The sequence below is a fragment of the Lipotes vexillifer genome, unplaced genomic scaffold, assembly GCF_000442215.2.
Source record: "Lipotes vexillifer unplaced genomic scaffold, Lipotes_vexillifer_v1.1 scaffold605, whole genome shotgun sequence".
NCBI lineage: Eukaryota > Metazoa > Chordata > Mammalia > Artiodactyla > Lipotidae > Lipotes > Lipotes vexillifer.
Genome location: NW_006774406.1, coordinates 1,828,446 through 1,849,350, shown reverse-complemented (window position 1 = coordinate 1,849,350; position 20,905 = coordinate 1,828,446). Strand labels below are relative to the sequence as shown.

Here is a 20,905-nt window from a genome sequence, read left to right as displayed (position 1 = left end):
CGCCTCCTCTTCTTTCCCTTCCTTGTCCTCCCCTCCTTTCTTCTCTCCTCCTCCTTCATCACTTGCTCTCTCTTTGTATCCTGATACATCAGTCTGTCCTGGATTTTATGTCTCAGTGCTTCATCTTCTATCAGGTTTTTACTCTCTGCCTTCCATTTGAGTGTTGAGATTCCCCTGTGTTTCAGCTATGATTCTCTTCCCATTTTGCACTTTTTCTCTTGGTGACTTCTGTTATCTGGATGGTACCCTGGTTGTTTCTGCCTCACTGCAGGTTCAAATCTCAGCTCCAAGCTGGAAGTGGATTCCACCTGGTTATCCTTCACCATATCAACTCGCACTCCCCCCAGTCTTCTTTTCTCTTTGTTCTTGGTCTCTTTTAATGATGTCACCATTTACCCATTCTCTTAAATATATGCATTTTAACCTTAATTACTAAGCAAGTGAGGAAAACTAACTAAAGATGTGGGAGAAGTTGTTTTTTTTTAAAATTAAGACAAGAGAGAATAATACAGGCATTTCTATAGCAACACGTTTGAAACTCTGGAGTAACTGGATGATTTCTTAGCTAGTGATTATCAAAATGCACCCAGGAAAATTTGAACATTTGAATAGGTCATACAGTAAAAGAGACTGGAAGATGAGGTCCAGCCAGGATCACAGCTGAACTATTCTTCAACTTTAAAAGAACAGATCATTCCAATGACATTCAGACTCTTCCAAGACACATAAAAAGGTGAAAAATTTTTTACGAAGCCAGCATATGAGATTTGAGGAATGTAATATAAAAAACAAAACTCTAGGGCTTCCCTGGTGGCTCAGTGGTTGAGAGTCCGCCTGCCGATGCAGGGGACACGGGATTCGTGCCCCGGCCCGGGAGGATCCCACGTGCCACAGAGCGCCTGGGCCCGTGAGCCATGGCTGCTGAGCCTGCGCGTCCAGAGCCTGTGCTCCGCAACGGGAGAGGCCACAACAGTGAGAGGCCAGCGTACCGCAAAAATGCCACGGAGCAGCTAGGCTCATGAGCCATGGCCGCTGAGCCTGCACGTGCGGAGCCTGTGCCCTGCAACGGGAGAGGCCACAACAGTGAGAGGCCAGGGTACCGAAAAAAAAAAAAAAAACAAAACCCAAAACTCTAGACTGCAAATGCATATCACATACAAATATGAAATTCTAAATAAATATTGCCAAGTATAACCTAGCAATATATTAGAAAAATGATATCCTATTACCAAGGAAGGTATAGTATCCAGTAGTGTAAACTTCACCAGTGAAACAGAGTTCAGTATTGTAAAATCTGCCAGCATAATTCACACATCAACAGACTGAAAGGGAAAAGCCATATAATGATCTTTAACACTGAAAAAGACTTTTGGTAGAATTTAACTGCCATTCCTAGCAAAAATTTGTATGTAAAATAGCATTGAATATAATAAAAATTACTTACCAAAATGTAATAGCAAATATACTGAATAGCTAAACATCAAAACCATTTACATTGAAATCAGGAAATAGAGGTGCCCACCATCACCATTGCTGTTCACTGCTCTCTTGGCGATTTTAGTTAATGAAATAAAAAACAAAGTTTAATGAGTGGTATAAACTTTGGAAAGAGATAAAGCTATATTTCTTTGCAGATGTTGTGATTTTATACCTAGAAAACCCAGGAGAATCTAATTATAAGCTACTATTCAATAGAATTAATATAAGAAAGTTGAGGTGGTTGGTTAGAGGGTAAGTATAAAAAGTCATTAGCTTTTTCTGTATGTCATCAGCACCTAGAACTTGAAAAGGGAAAAATATTGCATGCATAAAAGCAATAATGTACAAAATATTTAGAATAAATTGAACAGGAAATGTGGAGGACCTTGTTAAGAAAACTAGAAAATTCTATTGATACATATAAATTAATATGTGAACAAATGGAAATACATGCCACAAAAATGTCAGTTTCCATCAAATTAACAGTTAATTCAATTCCAAAATAGAATCCCAACTGGTTTTAATTTAAATTGGATACAGGTATTTTATACTGAAATCCAAGACATTCTGGTAGTATAGTAATAGACCAAGAATCTGTGGAACAGAATAGAGAAACCAGAAAGAGATGTGAGAATGTAATATATTACACATAGGCTAATATACACAATGTACATGGGTAAATCATTTTAGGAGGACAGACCATAGATTATTTAGTAGGTTATGTTTGCCAAACTGATCATCTGTCTAAAAAATTAATTCCTAGTAGATTGAAGACTTAAATGTTAAAAAAAAAAAAGTTTTACAAGAATATCTGTAGGAGACAAAATGAACTCTGTAGGAGTGAAGAACTCAGTCAGGAATGGAAAGTGTATTCCGTAAGTGAAATGTGGACATAACAAAATGAGTTTTAATGACTCTGAAAATTTCGTTATTCCACCCTTTCTGGAGGATGCTTTCATTGGATGTATAATTCTCACTTGACAGTTTCATGGTTTCATTGCATTAAAGATGTCATTCCATTGCCTTGCTGCTTCCATTCTTTCCGGTGGGAGGTCTGCAGAGCCCCTCCTGCTAATACTGCCTAGCTGCTTTCTCTGTTACATTTTCTTCTTAACACTTATTGCCATCTGACATACTGTGTATTTTACTTATTTATCATCTGTCTTCACACACTAGAATTTATGGTGGGTAGTGGTAGGGATTTTTGTTAGTTTGTTTCATGCTGTATTCTAAGCTTGTAGCATATAAGTATTATGGTTGATATTTGTTGAATGAAAAACAAAAACGTAATGCCCTGAAGACAATGTCGATTGTTGTCCACCGTGTTCTTATAGCCCTTATTTCATGTCTGGGCAGTTGGATAATCCTTTTTGTATAATAGTTGCCTGGTTCCCCACTAAGCTGTAAGCTTCTTAAGGGGAAAAAAACTATATCTTCTTCTTTGAATCATTAGCAACTAACACAGGGCCTGTGTCACAGAAAACCCTGTTTGTTGAATCAGTGAGCACACCTGGCTTGCACTGTTTTCTTGTTTTGTTTTGTTGAAATATAGTTGATGTACAATATTCTGTTAGTTTCAGGTGAACTACATAGTGATTTGACATTTGCATACCTTATGAAATGATCACCACGATAAGGCTAGTAACCATCTGTCTGTCTCTGTACAAAGCTATTACAATGTTATTGACCATATTTGCATTGGTTTTCTCTGTTTGGTCATACATGACTCCTCCGTCACCGTAGTCTGGCAGCTCTTTGAGTTGTTACTTCTGAAGATTACTATTTCCAGTTGGCATTTCCACCTGCACACCTGTAAACTTTGTCCTCCTCACAGGCTATGCTTCCAGCCTTTCTCCTGTTCACCTCTGGACTTCGTTGGACCAGCACCCTTTCCTTGTTTTCTTATAGAAACCATCCTGAGTTTAATCCCACCACCTGTCTCTGATCCCATCTCTTTCCCCAGCTTTAGGTCTCTGCTTTTTCCTACATCTTTAGTCATTCTCTGTGTTAAAGTCTCAGGTAAAGGCCATGTAAGTCCTTCCAATTACTAAAATTAGTGACCTTTGTTGAGTCCTCAAGTTGTTTTATATTTTTATTAAATTTGATAGCTACTACTCCCTACTTCTTGAAGGTATTCCCTCCCTCATTCGTCCTGTTCTCTGGTTGCTCCTTCTCACTATCCTTTACTGATTGCTTTTCTTCTGCCCACATCTGACATACTTCAATTCCCTAGAATTCTGCTCTTGGTCCCACTGCCTACTTTGTGCTCTTCATACACTCCTGGAGAATCTCGGCCCCCTGTACACTGATGGCCATGAAATCCAAGTTCCCAGTCCTGATCTTTCTCCTGAAAAACCCGTTTTTAACGCCCCCTAGATAGTTCATCCTGCATATCCTTTAGACCCTTTAGATTTCAGAGGTTTAGCATCTCTGAAAATGTATTCATCTTGCCCTCTGAGCCTGTCTCGGCACAGTCGTAAACTCCGTCTCCCTCCCACCTCACTGCTGTCCAGCATGTCAGGTCCTGCTCACATCTCTCCCTGACTCCTCTCTGCTCCTCTCCGTCCTCACCAGCTGTATCACATCGAGACCTCCTCATCTCGGTCTGGCTTGTTGAAACAGCCACTTTCTGCTACCTCTGGTATCAGTTCTCTCTCCTTATTATACTCCATAATCTCTACAACTGCAACCAGTGTCTTTAAAAAAAATAAAAACTACCAAAAAACCAGCAATGGACAGGGCAGAGGAGAAACAAGTCCAAACCTTATTATGGCATTTCTTTCCTTAAAAACTTCTGCTGGTTTCACAGCATGTATATAGGCTTAAGACGAAAATTCTTCCTGTGGTGTTTTGTTTTGTTTTTTTCTCTCTCTTTTTTTTTTTTTGTGGTACGCAGGCCTCTCACTGTTGTGGCCTCTCCCGTTGCAGAGCACAGGCTCCGGACGCACAGGCTCAGCGGCCATGGCTCACGGGCCCAGCTGCTCCGCGGAATGTGGGATCTTCCCGGACCGGGGCACGAACCCGTGTCCCCTGCATTGGCAGGTGGACTCTCAACCACTGCGCCACCAGGGAAGCCCCGTGGTGTTTTAATTAGATTTCTTTTGCAAGGAAGGAAGAGAGATCACTCCAGCTTCCTCAGGAAATGGGCCGTACTGTAAAATTCATGCTGGGGGAGGATGGGGAGTCTTGGAAATTCAAGAACAGGACCATGGTCAAAGAGTTCTCAGTCCTGCCCCTGTCTCTAGGGCCATTTGCAGCTGGAGTTGACCCTCATTCCGGAGCTGGAGCTCTCAAACATGAGCTGCTTCAGAGGGAGGGCTTGTGAAAACAGCTCATAGGCATCCCGCCAAGAGTTTCTGATTCAGTAGATGCCCAAAATTTTGATTGATGCCCCAAATTTGTATTTCTAACAGTTCCCCAGGTGATACTGATGCTGTAGTTCTGAGTACCACACTTTGAGAACTTTATCCTTTAAGGCACATGTCACGTCATCTGGGAAGCCTTCTTTGATGAAATCAACCATAATTAGTTTTCTCTCTACTTTGTAGGTTTCTTCACGTTAATTAAGAACAGTGGTTCTCAAACTTTAGCATGCATCAGAATCACTTAGAAAAATTGTTAAAGTGGAGAGTTTGTGAATCATTAAGTCTGGGGTATGGCCTCCAAAATTTGCATTTCTCACAAGTTCCAGGGGGTGAGCACACTTTGAAAACCACCATATTAGAATAAGTTGTTTACACACCTCTCTTCTCTGCTGTACACAGGTTTCTGGTGTTGGTCCTGTGCATTGTTATTCTGTCCACTTGTGGCAGCACCTGGGGAAATGGCTGAGTCACTGCATTTTGGACCCTGAAATCCTCTCTTGGTCACACCCTCAGAACCACAGGTCCTTCTGCTCCTTTGTTCCGTGGAAGCTTGTCAAAGCACTCGCGTCCTGTTTGTTAGCTTTTCTGTTCCTCTGTGTTCATCAGTAGTTTCCTGACTTCCTGCGCCCCCGGCCAGGTGGGGCCTCTGGAGCATTTCATCTTATGTGCTCGAGGCTGGTGCCCCTCATCCACTTCGGTGCCCAGCTGTCCATGGACTGAACTGTCTGCTCCGCTCCTAGACTGCCGGGAGTCCCTCTGAGAGTCACTGGCTTGGCCGAGTGGCTCTCAGGACAGCCTCGTGGGCCTCACATCTGGTCCTAGAGGAATTTCCATCACTGTCCTGCCCTTGTGCTCCCAGCATGACGCACTCCTGGTCATGGAGATCGAGGTCCTGGGGTGATGTCTTCTCTCTCCTTCCCGAAGGTTCTCTGACGTTAGTAGGGCCCTTCCTCTGCTGTGTTCTCAGAGCCTTCTGTCCTGCACATCCCCCTGGGTCACCCCCTCTTCTAGGAGCCTCATCTCTGTCTTCCGGTTCTTGTCCCTCAGCTGGTGGATTGAAATGCCCTCTGCTGCCTGCAGTCCTTTAAGAACGAGAAGAGCTCCTTTTTCGTGATGTGACTGGTGCCCCTCCAGCTCTCCTGCGACCTGTCTCTTCTCCTCGTCTGCAAGCCTCTCAGAGTGTGGCACGCTTGCTGCTTCCCTGAGACTTTCTTTTCAGGGTTTGGCCTCGTGCCGTCTGACCTCCGAGCACATTCTTCCACCGAAGCCTCTGTCCCTGAGGTCACGGTGACACCCTGGCCGCCCGGCCGCAGCTGCTTCTCCCAGGTTGGTCTCACTGGACCTTCTTCCGCATCTGACAGTGCTGGTCCTTCAGCCCCTGGGACCCTCTGCCACCCTGACTTCCAGGTCTTGTGTGTGTCCCCGGGTCCCTGCCAGTTCCCCTTGTCCCCCGTCCTCCTCCCCACCTCTGCACTCACCCCTGACGTGGATGCGCACGTTCTGACCTTGGTTCTTCTTTCTCCATGTTTCTCAGTTGTTGCCTCTTGCTGAAAAATTTGGGATCTCCTTTTGTTGGATATATATGCTTAGATTCTTCCAGATACCTAAAACTCAACATCTGTGACGATAACCCATCCTCCTTGCCGCCTTCTGCATTGCTCCCTCGATTTGCTGATCCCCCACTGGGTTCCCCCGATGGGTCCTCCTTCCTGGACCACCTCACCCTGCCCCACCCCGCCCCTGGCAGTTAGTTGTTGGCCGAGGTCCTTCGGTTTTAGCTCTGCATCACCCCTTGGCTCCCTGCCTTTCTCTAGGGAACGCCCTCGTTACCTCTGCCTGGATGGTTGTCATCGTTCCGCCTTCAGTCTTTGTCTCTGGCATTTGTTTCCTTCTTACTCAGCACTGGTGCTGGAGCAAGTTCTTACTTCTGACTTGGAAGAACTTGCCCAATTTTACGGTTACTTCCTCCCCGTGCAGCGACCCTGCCTTCTGCTCCGTGGTGATGCCCGGACGGGCGTTGTCAGGGGCTCTTCCCTCTGCAGCCTGCCCCTTTGCTCCTGCTGCCCCTGCCTGGACCGCCTGCTGATTTTCTGGTTGTCTGGGAGAGCAGTGGTCTCCAGGAAGCATCCTCTGGTCAGAATTAATCCTTTATTTTGTTCCCAGATGCATTGTTTGGGTTTCTTAACTGGTGCACGTTAACACTTGCGTCTGCCTATTTATTCATAGGAACGTTGAGTCCCCCCGTACGCCGGGTGAGGTTGACACTTGTCTGTCTGCACGTGTGTCTCCCCCACTAGAGTAGATGTCACGTGAGCACGAGTCAAGTCCCCGAGCATTTCCTGGCGTGTCGTGGCTCTCAGCACCCGCTACATGCAGGGAAATGAGCAACAGCTGGTTTTGAATTCAGTACTGGAATGAGACGCAGCCTACATTTGCAAATGAAAAATGTTCTCAGCAGAGCAGGCAGAAGTCCTTGCTACGGAGACACGCAGAGTTATTACCATGTGAGAGGTTGGGAAGTGCAGTTATATTCATGGAGCTTCCGTTTTGGGGTTATTTCCCAGCAGTGACAAGTTGTTATAATGTTGGGAAAATTGTATCATTTCCAGTTGGTACCACAAAGGGAGGCATTATTTATATCTGTGTGTAATAAAATTGGTTGGTTGCTACCGACAACCAACAAAAAAAAAATGTTTTTCTCACATTTTCTAAGATGCTGCCGATGGAGCCGGATGCAACATAACTTTTGAAATGAAGTTGAAATGTTGGTGTCAAAGACTGTGATTATGGTTAATGGAATTGGGAAGGTGTCTCTCAGGGATATGAGTTCTAGGATTTATGTGGTTCTGTCCTTAAGAATGACAGTTTATTCATTCTTCACTCCCGGCCATTTTTAATTTTATTTTAGAAGATCACTAATAAATATTGTGCAGTTTCCTAGAACTAGGTGTTCTTAGTGTCAGGTGAGGCTTCATCTGACAGTCCCTGCTCTCCAAGGGGGGATGAATGTGATGCCAAGTGGCCAGAGCATGGGACAGGCAGCGTACCTGTATTCACGGGGTGTCTCATGGTGGGGCTCCTAGAAAGATACTTTTGTAGGTAAAAATGGGGTCATACTAGAGAGAATATTCTTATAGCCCCCATATTGATGAAACATTTTAATTTAATTTTAAAAATTTTATTTATTTATTTTTGGAAACAGTTTTTATCCATTTTGATTCTATAATATATGGTTAAATTTTAATGTACATTTGGTCCCCAAAGAAAATTTGATATATAGTTTTGTTTGTTGACAGATCATGCCTTTTTTTGGCAATGAATTTAAAAACAGCATGCATCACTTTTTAAATGAGGAAGAGACTGTTTAAAATCATCAATATAATTAAATATGGTAAAATTACCTTCAATTAACAATATACTGTTATAATATTTTTTGTTTTTTTATTGAAGTATAATCGACTTACAGTGATTCAGGTGCACAGAAAAGTGATTCAGTTATATGTGTGTGTGTGTGTGTGTGTGTGTGTGTGTGTGTGTGTGTGTGTGTGTATGTGTGTGTATATATATATATATATATATGTATATATATATGTATGTATATATAATATATATATTCTTTTTCAGATTCTTTTCCATTATAGGGTATTACAAGATAGAAAGAAATTTAAGGTTTGAAAAAAATCACAGAGCTAGATGACAGCTAGGGCTTCTTTCCATTTTTAAACACCATGCTGTGCTTTTTATGTTATGGAATTTTATAAGAGGAGTTGAGAACAAAAAACACTAGCAGGCACATATGGAGGACTGTTCATATAAAGAGCTGAAATAAAGGAGTAGAGATTGTTTTCTATCAGTTTAAATAAACTGAATTATTCCAAGCTCCAGATCTGAAATGATAAAGCAGGACACAATTGTGGTTTACAGGATTAACAGGTATCTGGTCTGGGATGTATCCTCCTCAGTGTGCCAACCCCTTTTCCAAGGGCGATGTTGCCGCCTGGTCCTCTTAGACATGGTGAGCCCTTTGTAAAGGGGGTGCTTCTAAGAGCTAACCCTGTGCATCCCAGTGTCTGCTGTCTGTGAGGACGTGGCCTGACTCAAGTGCACCTGTGCTTTCATAGGGTGTAACACACATGCACACGCCACCAGCCTTCAGCCCATCCAGGCACTGACCCTGCTTTCTTTCAGCATTTTGAATAAACTGTCCCATTCTCTCCTGGCCTGAAAGGTTTCTGTTGAGAAATTCGCTCATAGTCTTATGGGGTTTCCTTTGTATGTGACGTCTCTCTTTCTCCTGCTACTCTTAAAATTCTTCCTTTGTCTTTGACTTTTGACTATTTAATTATAATGTGTCTCCGTGTACTCCTATTTGGGTTCAACCTATTTGGGGCCCTTTTGGGCCTTATGGATGTGAAATGTCCATTTCTCTCCCTGCATTTAGGAAGTTTTCAGCCATTATTGCTTCAGATACACTTTCCATCCCTTTCTCTTTCTCTTCTCCTTCTGGAATTTCCATAATGCGAACATTATTTCTTTTCACTGGGTCCCATAATTCCACCCAGCTTTCTTCTCTATTATCCTCCTTTTTTCTTGTTGCTCCTCTGACTGGGGAATTTCCATTGTCCTATCCTCCAGGTTGCTGATCCTTTCTTCTGCGTGGTCCAGTCTGCTCTTGAGACTCTCTATTGAACTTTCCAGTTCGGTTAGTGTATTTTTGAACTCTAGGGCTATTTTGTTATTGTGGTTGTTTTGATGGTGGCTATTTCCTTGTTGAGCTTCTTGTTTTGTTCATGCATTGTTTTTCTAGTTTCATTTAGTTGTCTGTGTTTCCTTGCAGTTAATTAAGCTTCCTCTGGCGGACTATTCTGAATTCTTTGTCTGACAGTTCATAATTCACTCTTTCTTTAAGGTCAGTCATTGGAGCTTTATTGGTTTCCTTTGCTGGTGTCATAGTTACCTGGCTTTTCATGATCCTTGATTCCTCACGTTGGAATCTGTGCGTCTGAGTAGTGGGGCTCGTCTTCCAGGCTGTGCAGTTTGCTTTGGCAGAGACGGTTCCTCACCAGTCAGCTCGCCTTGGGCTCGGCTTGGGTTTCTGGGCATGTCTGCTGGTAAAGCCCTTGGGCAGGTGGGCCTGCTGTTAGGGTTTATTTGGGGTGAGGCATCTGTTTGAGCTCAGAGGACAGGGATTGGGGCTGTGCCCCGGCCGAGAACAGGTGGACAGGACGGCTGGCTGGGTTCCTCCCCAGGTGGGGCTGGAGGGTGGGCTCTGCAGTCGCCTGGGCTTTCTGGTCAGGCTCATTGGACGGCCAGGACTGGGCACATATTCAGTAGTGGACGGGGTGTGAGTTAGCTTACCTCTCTGGCAGGGCAGCAGGCTGCGACCTAGGGCCTGCACAGCTCATTGTTGGGGGCCTGAGTGTGCACTGAGGGTGAGGCCACTGGCTCTGCTCTGCAGACAGAGGAGGCCCCAGGCTGTGCTCCCTGTTCAGGCGCCCACGTGCGGAGGGCTGTGGAGTGGGCTTCACAGTGTCCCCTGTGGTCTGGGTGGATTCCCGGGGGACAGGCTGTACTCGGTGGTGAGCAGGGCTGTGAGGTAGGTCCCCTGCCCAGGTGCAGTGGGTGAAGCAGCTTGAAAGCCAGTAAAGCTCTTTGTTTGTCATCTTACCTCAAGCTGACCCGCACCCCAGTTCCCTGGCTGAACAGGGCCACAGGCTTTGCTCAAGTGCCGCCAGGTACACATCTTCCAGGACTGTCGCAGCGCTTCTGGTCGATGGGTCTGGAAGGCTCTCTCTATGTGGGTGGGCTGGGACGCAACACCTGGCGTGGGCTTGGGCAGAGCAGGCTCAGGGCCAACAGAACTCCTCCCTGAGGGTCTGATTCAGGCAGGTATGCACCCCATCGAGCTCCCTCGTCAGACTGCGCCCTGACTTGGTTCTGCAGGTGAGCAGAGCTGCAGGTTGGGGTCCCCACCTGGGTGATGCAGGTGTGAATTCCATCCTGAGACCCCTGTGCGGATGTCATGAGCCCCTCCCCCCGCTCCATCACAGTCAGTCCCCAGCGTTGTGCCCTCCAGATTCCACTGCAGTCCCCGTGGGGCGAAGTCAGAATAGGGGCTCCCACATAGTGACCCAGGATGCTGGGGGTGAGGGCCTGTTGTCCCCGGGGACCTCATTTCCCACTGGAGGAGCCTGAGGCTTGGGGAGGCCTGGGGGAGGGGCAGTGTGGTCAGCATCACCTGCAGCCCCTCCTCTCCCCTCCCACTGTGTCTGTCTGGGCATCTGTCTGGGTCTCTGGGGCGCAGGGGCGGCTTCAGCCTCACCCCCCGGGTCTGGGTTCTCTCAGTGTGTCTTGGTCTTGAACAGTCATTCGTGGTTCTTGTGAGGAATGACCTTCTTCTGCGTTGGGGACGACATGGTGATGTCACCCCTCACACACAAGTTTTTCAGGAACACAGCTGTTGTAGAAAGTGAGACATTCATATTTGCTTTGGAGCCAATGCTGCTGTAATGTTTTTGGTAACGCTTATAATTGTGTTGTTGTAAAATGCTTATGTGAAAATAGGGATGTTGAATAATCTTACCAGAGAATGTTCAGGGCTTATCAAATTGCTTTCTGTGTTTAGCAAAATAAAACATCTCATGTCGTGTAGAAATGGCAGCAAATCTTCTAGTGCTGTGATGGCTAACAGACTGCGAGCTCCTTGGTGGGAATCACACAGAGATGTCACACTGTTTCCAAAGCAGGGAAATCCATTGATAACAGTTCTCTCAGCCTTATTTGATGGTTAAAGTGCTTTTTAAAATTTACTTTAATAAGTGTATTTCTTAGTAAGAACAGGTCAGCGTGATGTGATTGATAAACAGTAGTTATTAATGTGCATGCTCTGTGGGTCTGTTTTAAACTGTAATTTGATATGATTTTTTCCTTATAACCGGAGCTTAAATTACTTTTTTTGTCAATTGTATATATGAATATTAAAGGGAAAAATAATACACATTATTTATTTCTTTTTCATTTACTAGACCAGGGACTGGGTCATATTCTTACTCCAGCAGGCAGCATGCTTCTTGGCATGTGAAGAGGAGATCAGAACATATTTTTTAAGTGATTAAAAGTCCATATTACTTCTTCCCGCACAGCTGGTGGAGTTTCGTGTTTCTTATTCCATCAGGTTGCTTTACCGTCTTGAGAGGTTCCGAATGTTTGACTTGGAGGTGTGCCTAACCACTTGTCACCGCCAACATGCTTGTAGTTCTGACCTTTCACCATCTGGACCTTCCTCGGGAACACTTCACAACAAGATAAATGTTAAAATTAATGTTCACAGAGCCCTTTTGACCAGAATTCTCCAGGAGCGTGTGTGCAAGTGTGCGTGTGTGTGTGGTTGGTTATAATAATGCTTGTCGAGAATTTTAAAACTGCAGAAAGTAACAAGGAAAGAATATTTACATTAATCCCACCACCTGCATATAATCACCGTTAATATTTTGCTGTTTCTTCCCAATTTCTTTTCTGTGCATGTGTGTTTGTATATGTAGACACACATATATGCCTATTGCCTTGCATGAAGAAGGGGCCTTATAAGTATGTGAAAAACAAATGTTTTAATATATATAATAACTTGTATTTTAAAAATTAAGATCATAAAATATATACTGTTTTGTGTCCTTACTTTGACAATAAATTCTCAAGATATCCCAGAAAATTCCCAAGATATTTTATAAAAAGTATAGTTTTTGACTTCATAATCATATATGTATATATAAATTATCATCTATTTAACTTTTCTCCCATGTTAATATTACTTTGCATTTTTGCTGTAATAATTGTGTGATGTCCATTTTCACCATCAGCTTTTATCAAGACCGCTTCCTTAGCATATTAACCCTAGAGAAGGAGTTACTGGAACATAGAATATAAACTTAAAACAATTATTAGTCTTTTTTGCCAGATTTTTATTATTTAAAATGATATTTTTATTGAATTACAAAGGATAGTTCTTCATCTAGAAAAGCAGAAAACTAAAGTACAAAGAAAAATGGGAAGAAATTATTTATAATCCCGGCACCTAAAGATGACTTCATTTACGATTTTGATTTACATGATTTTAGTGTTTTTTGTTTCCATTATATATTTTACCAAAAAGGATCATTTTGTTTCCTAAACTTTTTTTCCCCACTTAGTGTATCATTAACATAGCCTTTCTCTGCCATTCAGCAGTCTTCTGCAATGTAATTTTATGGGCTGTTATTAAAACGACACGTCTGTAACAGTGCATTTCATCAGCTCTCTCTTCAGTTTGTTTCCACTATTTCACTATTATGAAGGGTTCTAGGATAAACTCTTGGGCACATCACTGTAATTGCATTAAGATAAATTCCTAGGAGAATGGCTGGTTCAAAGTATGCAAATAATTTTTAAGGCTTTTGACAGTTTGCACGTTGCCTTTCGACAGGTTGTATCAATTGGCATTCCCACAAAGAGGAGGTAGGAAAGTGAAAGGAGATTACAAAAAAAAAGTTCAGGTCCTTCGCCTTAAAAGTAACCAAATCACCTTCTAGAGAACCTGTGCCTGTTCTCTCTTCTTTGAGCGGGGGCTGGGGGCACACGTCCTGCATGTCATCAGTGGTCTGGTCGGTGATGGGGTGTGTTCATAAGTCTGTTCTAACCCAGGGAAAGCTGGGGATGTGAGGTGACGTGATTGTACCAGATGCTCACAGAACGCCAGCGATAAGGCTCCTTCCTGTTAGCTGCTTGGTCTTTTGATCTTCGGTTTAAGTAATTAGCCTCCTTCTTGGATTTAGCTTCAATTGCATAATTTTTCAGTCACTAATTGTCTCAAGAACAGCCCTTGTGTTTTCTCTTCCAGCCCCTGCAGTGGCCACGCGTGAGGCCTGGTCTTGGGAGCAGTACTTGAAGGAACAGGAGGCCGTGGCAGCGCCCGTTGAGCTGTTTTCCAAGGTGAACAAATCCCTGAAGGTCTTAGAGTTTTGCAGGGAATCCACACTTAAGAGAATCCATTGAAATGAAATCGTTTGCCTAGATAGCATTCCGACGTATCTGACTTGTAGGCTTTGCTGGAAATTGACATAACAAAGCTAATCCAAGCCTTAGTGATTCCGTGTGTGCTCTGGGGCCGGCCTGCCTCGGTTGAAACCTAGCGCTGCCACCTTGAGCAGGCCACCCGGTCTCTCTGTGCCTCGGGGTCCTCGTTTGTAAAGCAGGGGAACCACCACACCTGCCTCCTTGGGTTGCTGTACGTGTGAAGGACGTCGGATATCACAGGCACGTGGTAGACACCAAACGTGAGTCCTTCCTCACCGATGTTACCTGCATCTGTCCACCCAAGGATCAGTGCCAGGCATCTGTTTTGTTGTGTTGCATGAAGTGGGTCAGGCAGCATGTTGGAGGGGACAGTGAACCTCCTAAAGCAGGTTGACCCTGACTGTAGGGACGCCCGGAGCAGCCCCGGTAGACTTGCTTCACCCAGTGACTCCTGGCACCAGGGGCTTGCAGCTCCGGGGCTCATCTTGGTACCCAAGGTACCAGACCTTCCAATGCCCTTTCTCTTCTTCTCGGGCTGTGTTTTCATTATTTCAGGGGCGATCTGTATAAAAAAAATTGCATCAGATTTGCATCATTATATTGCATTTTAACCAGCAGAGAGAAGCTAAGACTTTTTATTTGCTTCGCTTTTCATGACATCCGTTGAGTTACTTGTAGTACGTTTTATTATGTGAGAAGGCTAGCAGTTTTAATCTAGGACATGGCAGTAGAACTGGGGAGAAGAGATGTAGCCGGCATGGAACGAAAGCAGAGCCAAGTGTTGGTACCTCACAATTTAAGACATACTGAATATCGACTTGTGGGTTCTCCACCCAGTCCTCATACCAGGTGCTTCCAGGGAGCTTTGGAAAACACGGACATGCACGTTCCTGAGACCTACTGAACTAGAACCTCAGGGTGTGGCCGGGGAGGCCATGGGTTGGAAGCCTCCTCGGGGCTCCTGTGCGCGGGTAGAGGTCCCCTAGGGGAGAAGGCTTAAGGTCTGTGCAGGTTCTGCTGAGGACTCAGGTCCTGCTGCCCCCACTGCTGTCACATGACGAGACTTAGGGCGTTCGTTCCACTAAGCGTGTAAGTTCCCGAGGTGACAGAATGCGCAGTGCCTGTTCTCAGTGTGCTCTTGTCACCAGCTGTGTTGAGTGGCTTCCGGAAACCTCTCCTTCCTTCTGAGTGTGGATGCTCTTTACAGAGGGTTGGCTGTGACCGGGGTGACCCAGCGTAACTTGTAGTCGCCCTTTCCAGCTCGCCCTGTGCCGTCTCATGCCCTTCCTGCAGTGGTTACTCCAGGTCAGAGGGTAGAGGGCTCAGGCCAGGAGCCAGTGAAGGCCTGTGCATTTCTGTGACCTCCAAGGGCAGATGTAGCCTAGCTGGGGTCCAGGATGCGAGGACACAGGCCAGGCTTGTGACCCGATGGCTGTGCTTGGTGAGATGACCGTCCAGGATCTCAAGGCAGCCAGAAGCCACGAAGGCGGGGATTGACCAAGAAGGACACAGTGTCCTAGGAATCAGACCTGCGTGTGTCCTCGGACCAGGACCCCAGGACAGGGATCCTCTCTTACCTCCACCAGGACCCTCTGGGACTGAGTCCGATGTTTAGATGTTGGGGGTGAAGTGTGTGTGGTTCCCAGGGCAGGGCGAGTTCTGGCCGATGGCAGCAAAGTGCCAGATCCCCATCCAGTTCCCACCTTCTCCCCTCATCTCAGCCAGTGTGTGTTCACTTTATTTCTCAGACTTGCTTCTTTCAGATCCTTTAAGGCCCATCAACTCACGCAGACTGGAGTTTCTCCCCAGATTCCCCTTGGGTCCTCAGTGCTGACTGAGGCATCTCCAGGGCAAGTGTGGGATTTCTGTCCTGAAGTAGATCCTGATGCTGCGTTGGGGACCATGTAGTGATGGGCTGTGGGCCATATAGCCTCCCCCTTGACCTTCTGAGACCCAGAAGGTCAGGGGAGGGGAGCAGGGGGCAGGGCACACCATCTGCATGGTTCCTTGGCTAAAACTATGATTTCCTCAAGCTTCTGAACTCTAACCTCTGTCAGCTCTGAAGGTGACAGTGAGGCATTAGCACAGCAGGCAGCAGCCGCATCTGATGTGGTGGCTGCCTTTCCCTTCACTCGGAGTTTCACAGTCAAGCCACTCACGTGTGGCTTGACAGTGAAACTCAGGCTCCGTGTGTGCCAAGCACCACGTAAGACCTGGGCGGAAACACTAGTGTGCTTGTGACACGGACTTTTAAAGTTTTGCCATCTAGTTGGGGTGTAAGATATGCCCAGAAAACGTGATAACAGCCCAAGGGAGAATTGTTGATTGTCCTTGGAATATGCAAGTAATGAGCTTACTAGGTGTTTTGTGCTGAGGTGGGGCTTCGTCCCACCTGCGTGTGAAGGGGAAGTCACCACCTATTACATCTGGTTTGTCCTGAGGATGGAAGATGTTGCCCTAACTGAGCATTTGTACATATATATGCTCTGTATATGCTATATATACACAATACATATATGATGTGTGTGTGTGTGTGTGTGTGTGTGTGTGTGTGTGTGTGTGTGTGTGTGAAGGGGAAGTCACCACCTATTACATCTGGTTTGTCCTGAGGATGGAAGATGTTGCCCTAACTGAGCATTTGTACATATATATGCTCTGTATATGCTATATATACACAATACATATATTATGTGTGTGTGTGTATATATATATGCATATGTAAGATGAAGTAAGCATGGTTTATGATCGAAAATAGGTTTCAATAGAATGAAAAAGGCAGGTGGTACACGCCAGCCTTCCAAGCAGGAGGATCAGACTGAACTCAGTTTTGTGTTGGTATTGTGCTCTTGACTATTAATGTTCATTTTCATTGTGTAAATATTATAACCATGGTGTTCAGGTCAGCCAGCTGAGATGGAACTCTTCAGCTTTTAATAGTGAAATGTTGAAAATAAAACTTAGAACTTAGTTTGCATATCCTGAATGGAAAACTACTCAAAAGAATATTGCTTTACTTTTAATATATAGTTTCCATTCTAATATTCGAGTTTTAGAAAACATACCAGTGACACACACACAAACACACACTGTCAATTCTGTCATGCAGATCAGATACGGATTCTACCAAGAAAATGTGTGGGTATTTTTAAAGAAGAGAACACTTATTTCATTTGCACGTGGGTTTTTTTTTTTGCATCTTGTAGGTCTATTTTAAATATCTTTTTGTACAAGACAAAGTTTTTCATTTTTTATAATTTATTTTACCATCTGGAGTAATGAGTATACAAGGATGTAAACACCTTCTGTTGACGCAGAAAATTTAAAAACATTTTCTCTTCATTACTGGTGGAATGTGCCAATCTTGATTTGATTTAAACTTTAAAAGATTGTTTTGAGGTTGGTTTTAAAAACTTTTCTCTGTCCTCTCTCCCTGACGGTCATCTCCTCATCAGACGTGTCTCCCTAAAGCCTTCTTCCTTCCTGTCGATTGTCACAGGTCCACCCACACCTGTCGGCCTGGAGTCGAGGCCGCGGGGTCTGGCCTGTCCACACGGGGCTTCTCCGGGCCTGTGGGGCTGGTCGCCACGCTGGCTCCGCTTGACTATTCCATCTTTATCCGAGTTTGCAGGCCTTTTGTGTCTCTCTTGTTCTTTGAACCTCATGGGTCCGTGCCCCCCTCAGACTCCCCTCTTTCATGAAGCTGCCCCAGCCCACCCACCCTGCCCTGTCTGCTCGGACCTGCCAGGCACCTCCATCTGCACATCTGAAGGGCGGGGGACGGGACAGGAGTGGCATGAAGACGGGACCCAGATCTCCACCTGGGGTCAGATCACTGTCGGGCTCCAACTGAGGGAGCACAGCCGCCCTGGCTCTGAACTGCCCTCTGGGGACAGGGAGCCCCACCAAGCCCCACATCCCTGCTGTCCTCGGCCATCCTCCCGGGACGCTCTGCTTCTTATCCCCAGGCAGGTGTTCCTGTCTCCAGCCGGCATGGGGTTGCCAGGTAGATTAGGCCCCTGAAAAGCAGGGAGACTTGCACATTTTAAAAATAATTTGGTATTTCAGAACAAAGTGAAAGTAATCATGAGAAAGTTAAAAGTCTCTGGGATGTCTTCATATATCTTTTATTCTAATTTGAATTCCATGTGGCTAGGTGTTGTATTAATTTCCTTTTGCTGCTGTAACAAATTACCACAGTGGCTTGAAACAACACAAATTTATTACCTTAAAATTCAGAACGTCCCAAGTCTAAACTGGGGCCAGCAGGGCTGCATTCATTCTGCAGGCTGTGGGGAGGATCTATTTCCTTGCCTATTCTAGCTTCTGGGGGGCCACCTGCATCCGTTGGCTTGTGGGCCCACGTCACTGCAGCCTGTTTCCATCCTCGTGTCTCCTTCCCTGGTCCTCCTCCCTCCCTCTCATAAGGACCCTTGTGACGGCATTGGGCCAGCTGGGCATTGCAGGGCCTTCTCCCCATCTTCAGATTCTTCACTTAATCACGTCCACAAAACTCCTTTTGCCGTGTGAGGTACCAGCATCGCAGGTTCCAGAATTAGGACCTGCACATCTTCGGGGGCCACTGTCCTGCCGACCACAGGTGCCACCATCTCCTTTCCATTGCTGGTGCTTCTCTGTCCTGGCCCCTGGCCCGAGTGACTTCTTATGGGTCTCTTCCTTCGCCTTATCCTCCCGTGATTCCGCTCTCCCCACCTGGGGTGAAACAAGCGTTGCAGCATCCTCAGTGGCTCCAGCCCAGATGCACACCCACTCCCCCGTGGCCTGTGCTTCCCAAGAGCCTTGCGTGCTGTGGCCGGGCCTGGCCGCCCTCTAGGGCCTCGGTCGGTCGCCTCCTGTCTCCTAGGAGGTCGGCTCTCTGAGGCATCTTCCCTCACTCCTGGCAGGAGGTGGTCACCCCTGGGACGGATATGGTGAGACCCTCTTCGCTTCCTGTCACCAGCCTTCACTCCCTGCACCGCCCTTCCTCCTTCCCCTGTTGCCCTGGACGAAGTTCCCTCCTCCATCTGGCATCCCTTTACCTGTGCGCAGAGCCCTCCCAGTCCTGCTTCCCGGGAGATCACGGATCCGCTGCATCGGTCCTCACCCTCACACGGGTCCTCACCCCCCAGGTTACAAACACGCCTGTCGATTCCAGCTTGAAGACGAACACTGCCCCGGGCTCTGCATTTTCCTCTCCATTTTATCTCCTGAGTCTGGTGTAACTTCTTAAAATTTCAGGCCGGTTTCCTCTTTCCTTGTTCTAACCTTTTCCTCCTCTAGCCTCTGCATCCTGACCTTTCCTGCCATCGCTGCCTGATGCTCCCTCTCAGAAGTGACCCCCGGGATTTCAGATCCGCCACGTGCTCAGCTTCATCTTACACCTCCCCACCCCAGCACCCTGTCCACGCTCAGCCCCTCATGGTGCTCAGTCCGGCCCCCTCCTCGCAGGCCCTTCCTTCTCCTGTGACGTAGTCTGAGGCCGTTCTCTGTGGCTCCCTGGGCATCTCCTCATCTCCTGAACCCCGTTCCTCCAGACGCACCGGGCTCCTGGTCTTGGGGCTCTTCCCCTCAGTCTCTCTGCCTGCACCCCCTGCCCCTGCGACGGCACACAGCTCTCCTGCGTGCGGCGCAGCTTGCATCCCCAGCCCCTTGTCCTGGGAGAGGTTGGCGGGGGTCCTTCCTCTCTGTGCCCCGTGTGTGTTCGGTGGTCTAGTCAGCTCACCTTCATCTCCTAATTCTTCAGTACCTTCTCTGTGCACCTACCATTCCTGCCTTAATTTAGGAATAAGCCCTGCTTTTCTTCCCCACACAGACGGTAGCTAAAGTTTCTTCAATGCTCTCAATCCAGGCTGGCCCCGCCATGAACCTTTCCTGCAGGTGGTTGCCAGAATCATCTTTGTAAAGTGCGGTTCTGTTTATCATTTGTGTACTGGGTGTGTTTGACCACGTTAGTTGTCATTCTCTGGGATGACAGGTAGGTGTATTTTGCTCCTTCGTGGAATTGTAATCTCCTGGAAGACTGACTGGGTTTCCTTCTTAATTCCTCTCTGCGTGTTGGTTCTCTGGGACAGGAACACTTTTGAGCTCCTTTTATTTACTCGGGGCTTTTCATAGGCTGCCTTTTCAAGTCCTTCCAGCCTCTGCCCCCCTCACTGTATAGAGAAGGGGCCTGTAGTGCATTCTTCTGACTCTTAGTTGATTTAGCTGAAAAAGGCAGCCAGCATCACCCCCTCTCCGGGACCGCTGAAGAATCACATACGATGTACATAACATGTTCAGCATGATGCCGTGTCTGACGTGTAGTTCACTTTACTAAATGCCAGCAACTCTTCAAACCACTCTTCTCTTGGGTCCCAGTCCTGTGCTCCCTGGAACCGTCCCTTGTCTGGAATGCCAGCCGGCCCTGCTCCCCGGGCCCTGCTCTCCAGGCATGCTCCCGGCAGGACTTGCCTGGATGGACATGCAGACGCCCTTGGCTGCCCTCTGTTGGCACCTGGCCTGCCAGCCGAGGTGTCATCATCTCCATGGCCCGACCCGCACACCTCGGGGTGTGTGCCCAGGCTACAGCCCACCCACCATTGGAGCTTCATCTGAAATCCTAACGTTGGCAGGTACTGGCCTTCCAGCCTCTCCCTGTTACCCTCACACTTGAAGACATACTGACTTCCTTCATGAGGAAGAGCAGAGGTATTTTCCCCAGGTGACCTCTTTCATCTCCTCAGCGAGGCAGAGTTACTGTCCAGACTTCCAGACTCAGGGTGCCTGCCTGTCCTCCTGTGGCTCCCTCAGTGCCACCTGCACCCCTGATGCTCCACGCTCCGGGCTCTAATCTGCCCCTGCCCCTCCGGCTGTCCGTGACCATCTGTTAGATGATTTCAGAAAGAAATGCTTTGTGTCCTGATAAGGAAACTCCAGCCAGCTGTAGGGTGATGGGCGGAGGGTAGCCGGTGAGAACAGACTCCTTCCTAACTTATCTCCTGATGGTCCCGAATACAAGGCACCTTGTGCAGACTCAT

General features: G+C 46.6%; 1 protein-coding gene across 1 annotated transcript in view; it reads left to right on the top strand.

Annotated features, from left to right (window-relative positions):
* The window catches only part of L3MBTL4 (L3MBTL histone methyl-lysine binding protein 4), a 431,526-nt gene that overhangs the window by 88,746 nt on the left and 321,875 nt on the right, over nt 1-20,905 (top strand). The window contains exon 6 of the mRNA XM_007449164.1: nt 13,717-13,808. Coding sequence (XP_007449226.1) covers nt 13,717-13,808 — 92 coding nt within the window. The remainder of the gene's footprint in view (nt 1-13,716; nt 13,809-20,905) is intronic.